The following is a 14,051-nucleotide window of genomic DNA, read 5'->3' as shown; positions in this document are numbered from 1 at the left end:
ATAAGCGTGCACGTAAGTAATTTAGAAATAGGTTTGTATTTAAAAATTAAAATTCAAAGCCACTAATATATAATTAGGGATAAAAAGGTAATTTTAATATGAGCTTATTGGGTTATCGGTTTATCCATTAAAATTAAATCCATAAAACTAGAAATCGAACCGATAACCCAATAAAAAATTTTACAAAACCGTTTACAAACCGTTAACCTAATAACCCGATATCGATAAATCAATAGCATTTTTATTTGTTCGGTTTATCGATTAAACCAGGTTTTGCACACCCCTAACCAAAAGACACATGGTCAACCCCAATAATACATTATGTTCATCTTAAAAAATAAGAAGCTACAACTAATTCTAGCTAATTTTACAAATATGGAATTATAACTTTTTATTTTTCTGTGCTGTAGAAACCTAGTGTACATCTTACGTTTATCTAAAAGTTTATTCCTCTAAAATAAAATAAACTATTATATGAATCTTCTTTAATATCCCTTTTGCTTTATTTTACTTGTTTATGTATTGTCTCTGAATGTCCACAGTGAGAAGGAATTATTGTTTCCTAATTCTACTCGTGCTCGTTCCTCTGACTGTTTGCTTCACACCTTACTTTTTTGTATTATTATTTTTGTTATAATCGTAGTGTTCATACCAGCTTGTGTGGCCCTGACCTTTTTAATGTAAAATTTTTAACTTAAAAAATTTCCTCTTTGCTTGATCTTACTCAAGCAATTGAATCGTGTATTAGATTTACTCATTCAAGAAATGGCGGAGAACTTAACTTTGGAGACAACATATAAAATATAAAATAGGACGAAGAAAAACTTCTAAAAACCAACACCACTGTTAGGATTTGAATCCCAAATCCGACCTTTGTAAGCAGGTTCCCAGGAAAGATTGGAGGGTCACAGCTGGACCACTTAAATACCAACCTCCTTAGACAGAACCTACTTACACCGTGATGTGAGCGAAGAATAAATAGCACACACAGATTTATAGTGGTTCACCCTCAATGTGAGAGCTACGTCCTGCAGATCTTATTAAAGAAGAAATATTACAAGTGTTTACAACACTCAACCTCACAACCCCAATCCCAATTACACTCAAGAATTTTTACTAAAAATTCTCTCAAAGACCTTCTCTTACTTAGGCTTTTCACTAAGAGTATTTCTCTCTTTGGGATGCGTTGTCTTCTTCAATTTTTGGTGTATATAGCAAATGAGAAAGCTTCCCTATTTATAGGTATGAGATGAACCTATTGATGTCATTAGTGACTCAAGCAAACACTTGACAATTTGCCAAACACAAGGAAGATGTTTTCTTCCTCAAAACAAGGGAAGTGTTTTCTTCCTCAAAACAAGGGAAGTGTTTTCTTCCCTAAAATAAGGGGATGGACCCAACAAATCTCCCACTTGAAGGCTAATTTTAATTAGTCTTCACACTTTGATCGATGCAGCAGCTCTTTCCTAGTTTCATACTTCGTGCAGGCCAATTGAAGCTGAACATAGCTTCAGTTTGTCTATCGTCACTGCCTTTGTCAGCATGTCTGCTGGATTCTGACTCACTGCGATCTTCTCAAGCACTAACGCTCCATCTTCCAAAGCTGATCTAATGAAATGGTACCAGAGTTGTATGTGCTTCGTTCGAGCATGGTAGACCGGGTTCTTTGCCAAATGAATGACACTTTGGCTATCACAATATAGCACACTTCCCTCGTGGTCCTGATCCAATTCCCGCAGAAAAGATTGTAGCCACATCATTTCCTTTGTGGCCTCCGTCACAGCAACGTACTCAGCCTCACAACTAGAGAGAGCTACTATCTTTTGCAACTTGGAAACCCAAGAGATTGCAGTACCTCCGAAGGTGTAAACATACCCGGATGTGCTCTTTCTGCTATCAACATCACCACCGTTGTCAGCATCAACATACCCTTGCAATCCTGTTTCTGATTTTCGGAAATACAGAGCTGAACTCGAGCTGCCTTTCAGATATCTGAATATCCACTTCACAGCCTCCCAGTGTCGCTTTCCCGGATTGCTCATAAATCGGCTGACAACTCCCACTGCATGTGCAATGTCTGGCCTTGTACATATCATTGCATACATAAGACTACCGATTGCAGATGCATAAGGTATCTTGTCCATCTGCTTCTTTTCATCCTCGGTTGTCGACGACTGATCCTTTGACAACCGAAGGTGTCCAGCCAAGGGAGTGCTGACTGGCTTGGCATCATGCATGTTGAACCTTTTGATAACTTTCCTCACATATTTTTCTTGTGAGAGTTTGATGCCTTCTTTCTGTTGAAATCCCTTTGCAACCAGCCTTGCTTTATAACGCTTGCTTCCATTGGGTTCTTCCTTTATCCGATAAACCCATTTGTTTTGCAATGCCCTCTTATCCTTTGGCAACTCGGCTAACTCCCATGTATGATTTGCCGATAGTGAATCCATCTCATCTTTCATTGCCAACTCCCACTTAGTCGATTCATCGACTTGCATTGCTTCTTCATAACATTCCGGCTCCCCTCTATCAGTGAGTAGAATGTAGTTGAGGGATGGAGAGTACCTGTGAATCGGCTTCCTGATCCTGGATGATCTACGTAGTTTTGTGATTGGCGTCTTTTTATTTGTTTCAGAATCAACACTTTCATCAGCACCTTCTCGGATTGTTTGTTCCTCTGCCTCGGCTGTACCTGGCTGCGGTTCAGGTGTCGGGAAGTCCCTCAAATCGGCTATTTCCGATTCCTTGTCCTGACATTCTGAATTTTTTTGCAACTTGTCTTTGTACAGTACCTCTTCGTTGAAGACAACATTCCTGCTTCGGATGATCTTCCGATTTTGTTCATCCCAAAATCGGTAACCAAGCTCGGTGTCACCATAGCCAATAAAGTAACACTTCTTTGATTTTGGATCAAGCTTGCTTCTAGCCGTATCATCATTATGAACATATGATAAGCAGCCGAACACTTTCAGAAATGAAAGATTTACCTTCTTGCCACTCCAGACTTCTTCTGGAATTCTGAAATCCAAGGGAACTGACGGTCCTCGGTTAATTAAGAAGGTCGCGGTATTGATTGCATCTGCCCAGAATGTCTTGGGCAGTCCAGAGTGTATTCTCATACTCCGAGCACGCTCGTTCAACGTTCGGTTCATTCTTTCGGCTATTCCATTTTGTTGCGGCGTTCCAGGAATAGTCTTCATCATCTTGATCCCATTATCGGCACAGTACCGTTTGAAATCACCATCGGTGTATTCTCCGCCGTTGTCGGACCTCAAACACTTCAACTTGAGGTTTGTTTCATTCTCGACCATGGATTTCCATCTTTTGAATACACTAAACACATCGGATTTATTTTTCATAAAATAAACCCATACCTTCCTGGTTGAATCATCAATGAAGGTCACGTAGTAGTGTGATCCTCTAAGAGAGGGGACAGTGGTAGGTCCCCACACGTCTGTGTGCACCAATTCCAGCTTCTCGACCTTCAACTCCCTTCCTGCATTTGAGAAGCTTACTCGCTTTTGTTTTCCGAGAATGGAGCTCTCACACGTATGAAGGTCCACCGTCTTCAGCTCCGGAATTAAGCCATTTGTCACCAACAGCTTCATCCCCTTCTGGCTGATATGTCCCAGCTGACAATGCCACAAATCTGTCTTCTTTGTGTTGTCAACCACAGCAACAGTATCACGACAGCTAGTCGTCATGTAGAGAGTGCCAATCTTCTTTTCTCGGCCAACTACCATAGCACCTTTCGCCACCTTCCAAGACCCATTACCAAAGTTGAGATCATATCCCTCATCATCAAGCTGACCTACTGAGATCAGGTTTCGCATCAGCTTTGGAACATGTCTAACTTTTGTAATCTTCCACGAGGATCCATTTGACATCTTCAAATTAATGTCTCCCGTGCCAACAACGTCTAGCGGCTCTCCATCGGCTAAATAAAATTTGCCGAGATTCCCAGCCACGTAGTTTGTCATTATATCATGATGTGGGGTGGTATGAAAGGACGCTCCTGAGTCAAGCACCCAAGAGTCTATCGGGCTGTCAACCGATAGCAACAACGCATCACCAGTGTCTTTCGTAGCAGCGTTGATTCCAGCCCCCTTGTTGTCCTCCTTCTTTGGCGCCCTGCAGTTCTTCTTGAAGTGACCTGGTTTTCCACAGTTCCAACACTCAAGTGTTCGTCCTGGTCCGGATTGACCCCTGCCATTCCTTGACTTCGATCTGCCCCTATTTCGGTTGTAGTTTCTGTCATAATTTCTGCTTCTGTTTTCAACATTAAAAGTAGAACTCGTCGATGCCTCTCCAGAATCTGTCCTGCGCACCTCCTCAGCAAGGATACGATCCCTAACATCGTTGAACTTTAGTTTGTTACTGCCGACAAAATTACTAACCCCTGCTCTCATTGGCTCCCAGCTATTTGGTAGGGATGCCAACAAAATTAGAGCTTGTACTTCATCATCGAAATCAATTTTTACCGATGACAATTGATTTACAATGGTATTGAATTCATTTATGTGTGCAGCAACATGAGCATTTTCCATCATCTTTAGATGAAATAGTTTCTTCATGAGAAATACCTTATTATTTGCCGAAGGTTTCTCATACATATCAGACAATACCTTCATCATATCTGCGGTGGTCTTCTCCTTTGCCACGTTGTGAGCAACGTTCTTCGACAGCGTTAGCCGAATGAATCCCATAACTTGTCTGTCGAGGAGATCTCAGTCTGCTTGCTTCATCTCCTCTGGTTTCGGACTCAGAGGTTCATGAAGCTTTCTGCCATATAAATAATCTTCAATTTGCATTCTCCAGAACGCAAAATCTGTACCATCGAATTTACCGATGTCGTGCGTTGTACCATCTTCGCCTCCCATCGTTTCTAAATCACAACACAACCTGTTGCTCTGATACCAGTTGTTAGGATTTTAATCCCAAATCCGACCTTTGTAAGCAGGTTCCCAGGAAATATTGGAGGGTCACAGCTGGACCACTTAAATACTAACCTCCTTAGACAGAACCTACTTACGTCGTGATGTAAGCGAAGAATAAATAGCACACACAGATTTATAGTGGTTCACCCTCAATGTGAGAGCTACGTCCACGTTGCTGCTGCAGATCTTATTAAAGAAGAAATATTACAAGTGTTTACAACACTCAACCTCACAACCCCAATCCCAATTACACTCAAGAATTTTTACTAAAAATTCTCTCAAAGACCTTCTCTTACTTAGGCCTTTCACTAAGAGTATTTCTCTTAGGTTTTTCTCTCTTTGGGATGTGTTGTCTTCTTCAATTTTTGGTGTATATAGCAAATGAGAAAGCTTCCCTATTTATAAGTATGAGATGAACCTATTGATGTCATTAGTGACTCAAGCAAGCACTTGACAATTTGTCAAACACAAGGAAGATGTTTTCTTCCTCAAAACAAGAGAAGTGTTTTCTTCCTCAAAACAAGGGAAGTGTTTTCTTCTCTAAAATAAGGGGATGGACCCAACAACCACACCTATCACATTCAAGTTATCACATGTTCAAGAGAAAATTATTTGCTATATATAAGAGTAAAAACACGAGAAAGAAAAAAAAGAAAAGAAAAAAAAAAGAGCATTGTTTCATTAACATTCTATTTTAACTAGAAACATTATCAACAGGAAACAAACATCTCAAAAGGATGCAAGCCATCAAAAGCTGGAGTGAAAGAGAGTGCTATGTTGTTGCTGCTGTCCTTGTTTTCGCCAACATTCATAGTTTTATTAGCAGCTGTTGTATCTGTGGAATACACGTTCTTTTTCTTCGGTTCCATTGTCTCAAAGCGAAATAAGCCATCAAAGGTTGGAGTTAAAGAGAGTGCTCTATTCTTGCTATTGTCTTTCTTGCTTTCACCAACTACATTATCTGTTGCTGCACCAATATTCAAGATTTTAGCAGGAGCTGTTGTATCTTCGGAATTGGAATCGATCTTCTTCTTGTTCTTGTTCTGTTCCATTATCTTGACGGTTGGGAGAGGCAACGGCAGTTCATCACCGAAGTAGTCGGCACAAATAACCCAATTTTGAAACAGAGACATTCTTCACAAATTTTGTCTACCAACAAACTAATAAAGAAGTATGGGATTAGTTTAGAAGAGTGATTTTGGAACGCAATAAGAATTTGTAAGGATGGAAAAATAAAGGAGTTGTTTATAACGTTTATATAGAAGATGAGGGAAGTAAATTTAGAGTTCCCAAATCCGGAATGGAATAGGAGTTGATTTAACTCCCAGTTTTGGTTGGAAAACCAGTTGCTTAACCTACTCTTGCATGGAATAGGACTTGCTAAGCGTATCTTTCAAATTTTCTTCTTATTTTTGCATCTTTTTTATTACTTACATAAAGTAACAAACAAAATTTGAATTTATTTAATCGAATAAAAATGACGAGAGAAAATTATGTTAAGAAATCCTGGTGACTACAAGGCAGGATATGGGCTTGGGTGCGGCAGAAATAAAAAGGTACTCGAAAAACGATCAAACATGAAGTAATTCCCTTTCAAACTATCTATGCATCAACTATTACTTGTTTTCTTCTAAAAGTATCGTGTACATTAAGCTAGATTTATATGGAAATTTACACGTTCCCTGCAACTATGAACAAAAAGACACATGGTAAACCCCATTAAAAAATCATGTTCATCTTAACAAATAAGAAGCTACAACTAATTCTAACTTTTTACCCCTCAAAACTGACCTCCTTGCTGAAGAAACTATCCACAAAAAGAAAAGGTATTTATCACACATGTGAATCTAGATATCACAAAACACTTCCGCCATTTCACAAGTTCAGCAAAGAACTCCTGGTCAAACTCGCCCGCCATATTTAGAGCAGATTTGTTTCCATTTGTCCTTGAGATCAGTTGGAGTGCGAGTATGATCAAACACATGACGACCAAATTCTAGAATTTTCCTCCACGGGATGTTCTTGTTTACAGTGCTTGCGAATTTTTGAACTCCTTCCTGCAACGACAACATGCACAATGAAGTCAGGAACTCAGACATATCAGCAAATGAAGCAGATGACTGCAAACAATAGTGACAAATCACTTTTTTGCTGACACTGCACACAAAGAAAAATCATTGGAATTGCCTCAACCAATCTGGTATCTAGGCATACTTATATTGCCACCATTCTTTTTTTGATAATAAAATTTTCTTATATTGCCACCATTCAACGCATCACAAGAGCCTGTTTGAGCTCTTTGAATCACTCAACATCTCCAGTGATGCCAATTGATACGAACAATATGAATCACTACATTATATGATCAATGTTGTCCCATTACTTTGTAAATTTTCAAAGCAAGCATTTGATAATGGATTATCTATCTCAATGAAACTGTTCTTTTACATATTTGTCCAACAAACAGAGGCGGATCTAGGATTTAAATTCTAGGAGTTCAACTTCTTAAATTTTTAGCACTAAACCATACTATTTCTAAAGTTATGGGTTCATATCTACTATTTATTGTAATTTTAGTAAATTTTTACACATAAATTTATATCCCGCATCAAAAGTTTGGGGTTCAATTGAACCCCAAGTTATAGTGCTCCATCCGCCTGCCAACGAATAATTATCATCTGTGATATGAGAGAAGGGTTATTACTGAAAAATATTTCTCTTCTTTGCAATAAGCAGACTTTTATCCTCCTTTCTATATCTACTATGCGAGTGCAGCACATTTTTTCGCAATGCAGGGATAAACACCAGGGTAAGTTTCCTTATCCCATTAAAAAAAAAAAAAAAAAAGGACTAACACAGGAAGTCTGGAAAGTACAGAATTTGATGATACAAGGTTGCCCTTACCAGAGGCAAGGAGGAATTATCAATGTAAATTTCTTCATTTTTGCCAGTCCCATTGGTTATATTTCACTTTGCAGTTTTCCATTTCCCTTTTTTCTTCTCTTAGTTTTAAAGGAGGCGGCAACCCAGCTTTGGGAAAGTAGGTAACTTTTGCAATACGCAAGAATAACCACGAGAAGCCACATATCTAAAATTTGCTTATTCTTGCTCCCCATAAGTATTTTATGCACCCTCATGTGAGAAGAAGTTTACAGGAAAAGAGAGACCAAAGAGCATAAAATTATGTATTGAAGATATATAAAAAAAGTCAGTTGTTAACACCTCAAAAACAACAAGCCAAATAAATTGCAACGTCTGTAAGATGTCAGAAGTTCTTACTGCCTAGCCCTTTTTTATGAACGAAACATATGGCTTTTTAAGCATAAAGAACCTTAAAAAATGTTTAAGTTGCATTAGGGAGATGGAAGTGAGTTTGCAAAAACTAAACTAAATTAAAAAAAAAGGATGAATCAGAAGAATTGGTGGTGTGAGGACAACATTAACTAAGTTCAGTCGAGGAACTTAACCCAACTACCAAACCATAGCTAATCAAGTCAATACCTAGTAAGTCAAAAAAAATTGATGTCATCTTCCAACGTAAGGACTTACGACGTATCTATGGCTCACGATACCAAAACAAACCTAAAACAATAGAGATTCCTGGAAATGTACCTCAATCATCTCTTCCTCTTCGCGACTCCATAATACTCTTCTACGTTTCCCATTTGGAAGGATAACTGGTCTGCAGCAGAGAACAAAGTTGAAATTATCAGTTGTTGAAAAAATGAAGAATATAATGCACTCAAACTTCAAAACATTTCAATAAAGTGACAACTTACAACAATATGGAATGCTGTTTAACTTGCACTAATTCGCCCGCTGCACTACTTTTCTTAAGTAAAGAAGCTGATGTCCTAGTTAACCTTCTTGGAGAGTCAGTGAGCATACACTCACCTTTAACTTTGTTAACCTTTTGGCCACACTCACGTTGTGTTGAAACAGACTTAGATTCTCCACGTTTTAAATCCCCAGTTTCAGCTTTTCTTTTACCATGCACATGCTGCTGCAATGGAGGATCTGTGTTCATGACGGTTTCAGTAGTTTGATCAACCCCTATCATCTGTTCTCTTGTAATTTCAGCAGAATTTCTTTTCGTTTCTGCCAGAACAAGTTCATTCCCCGATTTGTCCTCTTCAGCAACGGATGAGTTACTTAAGCGGCTATCTTCAACAATATTCTCTAGTTGGTGTTCACCAACTTCTTGTAGATCATTTACCTGAACGCTCTTTCCAGCTTCTAAAACTCCAGAATCAGTTGCTGTTGCTTTAGAAGATGTATGCACACTAGGTTTGCTACCACAATCAACATCTGGTCCTGAATGTATTTGCTGCCCAACCACCAATTGTTGATCACAATTGCTTTCTGGAACATCACTCTTCTTTTCTGCTAATGGCTCATCAGCACTTTCACATGTCGATTTGCTCGCTATTGATGGCACCTCTCTGACGTTGTCTATCATTTCCTTATCTATGAAAGTATGAAGAGCTTGTTTTTTTGACAAAACATGCTCCTTTGCTTGATGAAATTTTGCAATTGATTGCCTATATAGACAATAGGGGCAATAGAATTTTCCCGAATCATCAAATCTAGCTGGACAACCCATGCACCTTACATGAACTGCTATAGGACAACATCTATCAGCACAAGCCAACACTTCCCCACCTTTATCACATTTTATACAAATATCTTTCTCCGACAGGCCCATTTGTTCCAGGATTTTTCCTTTCTATCCCGTCAATGTTTCCATAGGAATTAACCCATGGTATCATCCAAGACGCAGCTCCTTGTTGATGTTTCTAGTATTTACTTAATAGATGATTCTCAATAGATACTGATGAATCAACCATCCAACCAGAGTTTGCTTCAAATCAAGGTTAGCTTCAATCATAGACATGGAAAAACACCATAAGTTCCAGCACAGTTTAAATAATCAATACAGATCATCATTCTCTTTTCTAAGAGTTCCATGATTAGCATCAGACACAGCATAACCAAATAGTTATGTGTTGACAAAATAGTCATTAATTAATTTAAAGTATAGCTCCCTCTCTGATAATTAATGACCTTTGGTATATGAAATTAGAGATTGTGTTTTTTTTTTTCTTTTTATTTTCTATTTATTCTCTACTTCCGTTAATTCTTGATTGACCTTCTTTGAAATGCTTTTCTTGAGCTGAGAGTCTATCGGAAACAGCCTCTCTACCTCCCAAGGTAGAGGTAAGGTCTGCGTACACTCCACCCTCCCCAGACCCCACCTGTAGGAATATACTGGGTATGTTGTTGTTGTTATTGTTCTATTTATTCTCTAATGGGGAACTCTACTTGTGTGAGCTTTGTATATATCCTATGTAAGCTCATATTGCTGGTCCAGTTTAAAAGAGGGTTGACATAGTTTGGCGACCAGCTTAAAACTAGTCAACTTTTGATGGAATAGCCGACCTCAAGTCCTCAACTAGTCTGGACATGAGGCATAGTTATTTTGTTATTGTATTACTTTCTATGTACCATAATAGATTGTTACAAGATAGTTCATTTTGGTCAGTTCCGAAGACACAATTCTCCTTAAGTAAAGTAATAGAAAAGCTCATAGCTCTCTTTTTACTCTTTGTAATGCAGCTTTTCCTTTACCACCTGTTTGGATGGTGGTTTCCCGTGGTTCATTAATGTATGGTTTTCTATGAAACCATGTTTGTTTTCATTGTTCTTAAAATTATGTGGTATGGTGTTGTAAACTCATGGTTCATTCCATGGTTATATAACTATGAAAAGTCCCAATTTTTGTAACTACGGATTTAGTGGTTTTTCCGTGGTTACGTATTTTATTTCTCCATTATACCTCACCCCCTCCCCCATCCTACCACTCACCCCCACCCCACCCCTGCCCCACCCTCCACCATGGTCCATCCCACCCCACCCCTGCCCCACTCTCCACCATCCATCCCACACCATCCCCACCCTACTACTCACCCCCACCCCCACCCCACCCTTGCCCTACCATCCACCCCACCCCCAACTACCCCACTCCTCTGCCACCCACCCCAACCACCACCCACTACCCCTCACCACCGTCCAACTCAACCCCACAACAACTCACCCCCACCTTACCACCCACTACCCCCACCCTCATCCTACAACCACCCACCCCTCCACCACCCTCACCACCACCCAACCCCACCCCCACCCTACCACTCACCCCCACCCTCATCCCTCAACCACCCACCCCACCCAATACCTACTTATTTTTTAAAGTTCCTACTGTATTCTTTACCTGAGTTTTATTAATATATATAAACTAATTTTTAATTAAGAGTTAAGGGTATTTTAGTAAACTTACAAGTTATTATACAATACCAAACAGACAAACCAAACAATACAAATGTTATTAAACCACAACAAACGACACAGTCTATCCAAACATGGTGTTCATTAATACAGTACAATACAATACAATACCATACTGTACCATACCATACTGTACATTAATGAACAACGGGAAACAACCATCCAAACAGAGGGTTAAAGTCTTCCGAAGCTCAAAAGCCAAGAACTTGAAATCTGTTCAAGCGTTCAATCAACTTTGCTTCGATCCAAAGTATCAACAAATAGACTGTTTTTGCTATAGAAAACATCAAAAAAAAAAAAAAATTCCCCTTTTATTGAGGATAATTAGAATACATTAACACTTAAACGCTGTTGACACATATTTGAATTAAGGCTGTTTTCATGCACCAGACAGATTGAAATAACCTAAAGCTTGTAATCTGCCAAAGTATCAACGATTAGACTGTTTTTACTATAGAAATATCAACAATTTCACCTTTTGAGGATAATTCAAAAAAAAAATTAACATTACTTAAACCCTGTAAATAACGTACAACTACCAAAGTATAAACGATTAGACTGTTTTTAGTATAGAAAAATCAACAATTTCACCTTTTTTCAGAATAATTCAAAAAAAAAAAAATTAAAAAAATTAACAATACTTAAACAGTGTTGACACATATTCGAATTAAAGCTATCTTTATGCACGAGAAGAGTGAAATAACCTACAAGTCGTAATCTACGAGTAAAAATCAACAATTTCACCTTTTCTTAAGATTACTTAGTCACTGTTGACACAAAGTCGAATTAAAGCTATACTCAACTTGTGATATACCAGTAAAAAGTATCGTCAATTAGGTTTTTTTTTTTTCCAGAGATATAGAATCAATAACCTAGAGAGAGAAAGTACGAATAGAGAGAGAGAGAGAGAGAGAGAGAGCGAAAAGAACCTAGAGGTGGGTATCACCGCACCGGAGGAAAACCGCCGTGAGGAACCGACTGTGAATCAAGTGGGCCTAAACATTGACTAACTGAGTAAATTCAAATTAAAACTTGGCGGGCCCATTTTTGGGCCACAACTGGGAATTCTTTTGGTATCTGTGGGCTGCCAGACCCAATCTATGGGAAAATGGCTCACTTTTAGCTTGGAGAAAATCATTTTTTTCCGCGGATTGACCTTCTTTTAAATTGGTTTTTAATTTTAGTCCTTCGCTTAAAAAGGTGACCGAAAATATCACTAGTTTCTGGATTCGAACCCCTAATCAATCAAAAAATAAATAAAAAAATCGCAAGGCAAGGCTTTGGGAAAAGTCTGCCTTATGCAGTATAGATTGCCTTAAGGCATAACTAAAAGTTTGCCATATAAGGCGACCTCTGCCGAATCCGGCATAACTTTAGTTATGCCTTAAGGCAACATATGCCGCATAAGGTAGACTTTTCCATTGCCTTGCGATTTTCTTTTTATTTTTATGCCTGAGCCGAGTTTCAAACCTAGAACCTCAGGAAATTCTAGTCGAAGGACAACAATTAAATGCCAGCAATTTGAGGAACAAAAATTAAAGGCCACCCTGAATAAGGGGCATTGTTGCGAATTTCCCGGAGAAAATTGGTAGCAACTAGTTAATTTTTGGATCGCTAATCAAGGAAGAAATTGCACGGTTTGTCCTTCAAATGGGCTGGTCTTTAATTTTTACCCTTCAAAATTGAACTTATGTCTATTGAGCATAAGTATTTTAAGTGATCCGACATAATTTGTAAGATATTCTGATGTGTAATAAATTTATGTCCGCAACAAAATTGTTTGTCTTGGGGAGCAAAAATTAAAGACCAGCACAAAACAGGGACAAAAGTGCAAATGACCCCTAATCAAGCTTTACTCACGATCTCAAAATTATTTAATGTTCAATCACTCTTTCATACCAAAAAAGTATTTGATACAAAAGAAAAAAATCTTATCCAAAGGTGAAACTCCATTACACTATATTCGAAGTCTTCAAGTGAAACTCCATTATACTATATTGGATTACCAAATTCCCTACATGTTAAACTCCACCATGGTGTGCTGGAGCTTGAAAATTTTAAAGGTGAAACTCCACTATACTGGAATTTCAACCCAATCTTAAAAATAAAATTTCTTGCTGTAATTTTATAGCAAGACTTATTCAAACTCTAGGACACAATTAGGGGTGTACATGGACTGGGTTGGTTCGGATTTTTTAAACACCAAACCAAACCAATTGCGTCGGGTTTTAAAATTTATACACCAAACTAACCTAATAAAATTCGGGTTTTTCAACCTCGGGTTTTCTCGAGTTGTTCGGTTTTCTCGGATTTTTCGGGGTTTTTTTCAGAATAGTCTTGACACAAAACATATAACTTTTACTTTAAATATTTCTTTAGTCCTAGTAAGATACAATTATATAATTAAGGTGTTTCTTAAGAAAATAACACAAAATGTGAGAAGAGTGATGACATTGTATTAAAATATTCAACAAAAGCTAATATAATCGGTTAAAATAAATATTGCTAATTAACAAGCCATAAAAGAAAATGACCATAATCTAAAAATACTAAGTCATGCTAAAATAAGTATTAATTATATGACAAAGAAAAAAAACTTAAGTTATGTATTTTTTCTCTCTAAATCAATTATGCAAAACTAAAGAATAGATATCCAACATTATTGTCATTTCTAGTGGTAAATTGAATTTCTTTTGTTAGGATTAGTGTTGAGTTGGTTTTGGTTTGGACTTTATTTGAGTTACTAACATCCATAAGATATAAAACTTATTG

At 38.0% G+C, this 14,051-nt stretch overlaps 1 protein-coding gene across 4 annotated transcripts; it reads right to left on the bottom strand.

The window, feature by feature from the left end:
- Positions 1-5,952: 5,952 nt before the first annotated feature.
- On the bottom strand, positions 5,953-12,368 carry LOC132616695 (protein CHROMATIN REMODELING 4-like). 4 transcript variants are annotated; one of them, XR_009573338.1, is made up of 4 exons: positions 8,717-10,782; positions 8,550-8,619; positions 6,729-6,994; positions 5,953-6,097 (listed from the first exon to the last, which is right to left on the bottom strand). XR_009573338.1 is itself a non-coding variant. In XM_060331275.1 (4 exons), the coding sequence occupies exons 2-4, from the start codon at positions 9,640-9,642 to the stop codon at positions 6,839-6,841; spliced, it is 1,152 nt and encodes a 383-aa protein (XP_060187258.1). In that variant the 5' UTR covers positions 9,643-9,815; positions 12,209-12,368; the 3' UTR covers positions 6,524-6,838. The 4 variants fall into 4 exon arrangements, 3 of the variants coding, with proteins under 3 accessions (XP_060187258.1, XP_060187259.1, XP_060187257.1); XM_060331275.1 differs by lacking the exon at positions 5,953-6,097 and adding an exon at positions 12,209-12,368 and having other exon boundaries at positions 6,524-6,994; positions 8,717-9,815; XM_060331276.1 differs by lacking the exon at positions 5,953-6,097 and adding an exon at positions 12,024-12,184 and having other exon boundaries at positions 6,524-6,994; positions 8,717-9,815.
- Between the last annotated feature and the right edge of the window lie 1,683 nt (positions 12,369-14,051).

Source organism: Lycium barbarum, chromosome 11, assembly GCF_019175385.1.
Source record: "Lycium barbarum isolate Lr01 chromosome 11, ASM1917538v2, whole genome shotgun sequence".
Lineage (NCBI taxonomy): Eukaryota > Viridiplantae > Streptophyta > Magnoliopsida > Solanales > Solanaceae > Lycium > Lycium barbarum.
Note: the sequence above shows the minus strand (reverse complement) of the source record. Positions and strands in the feature narration are given on the sequence as shown.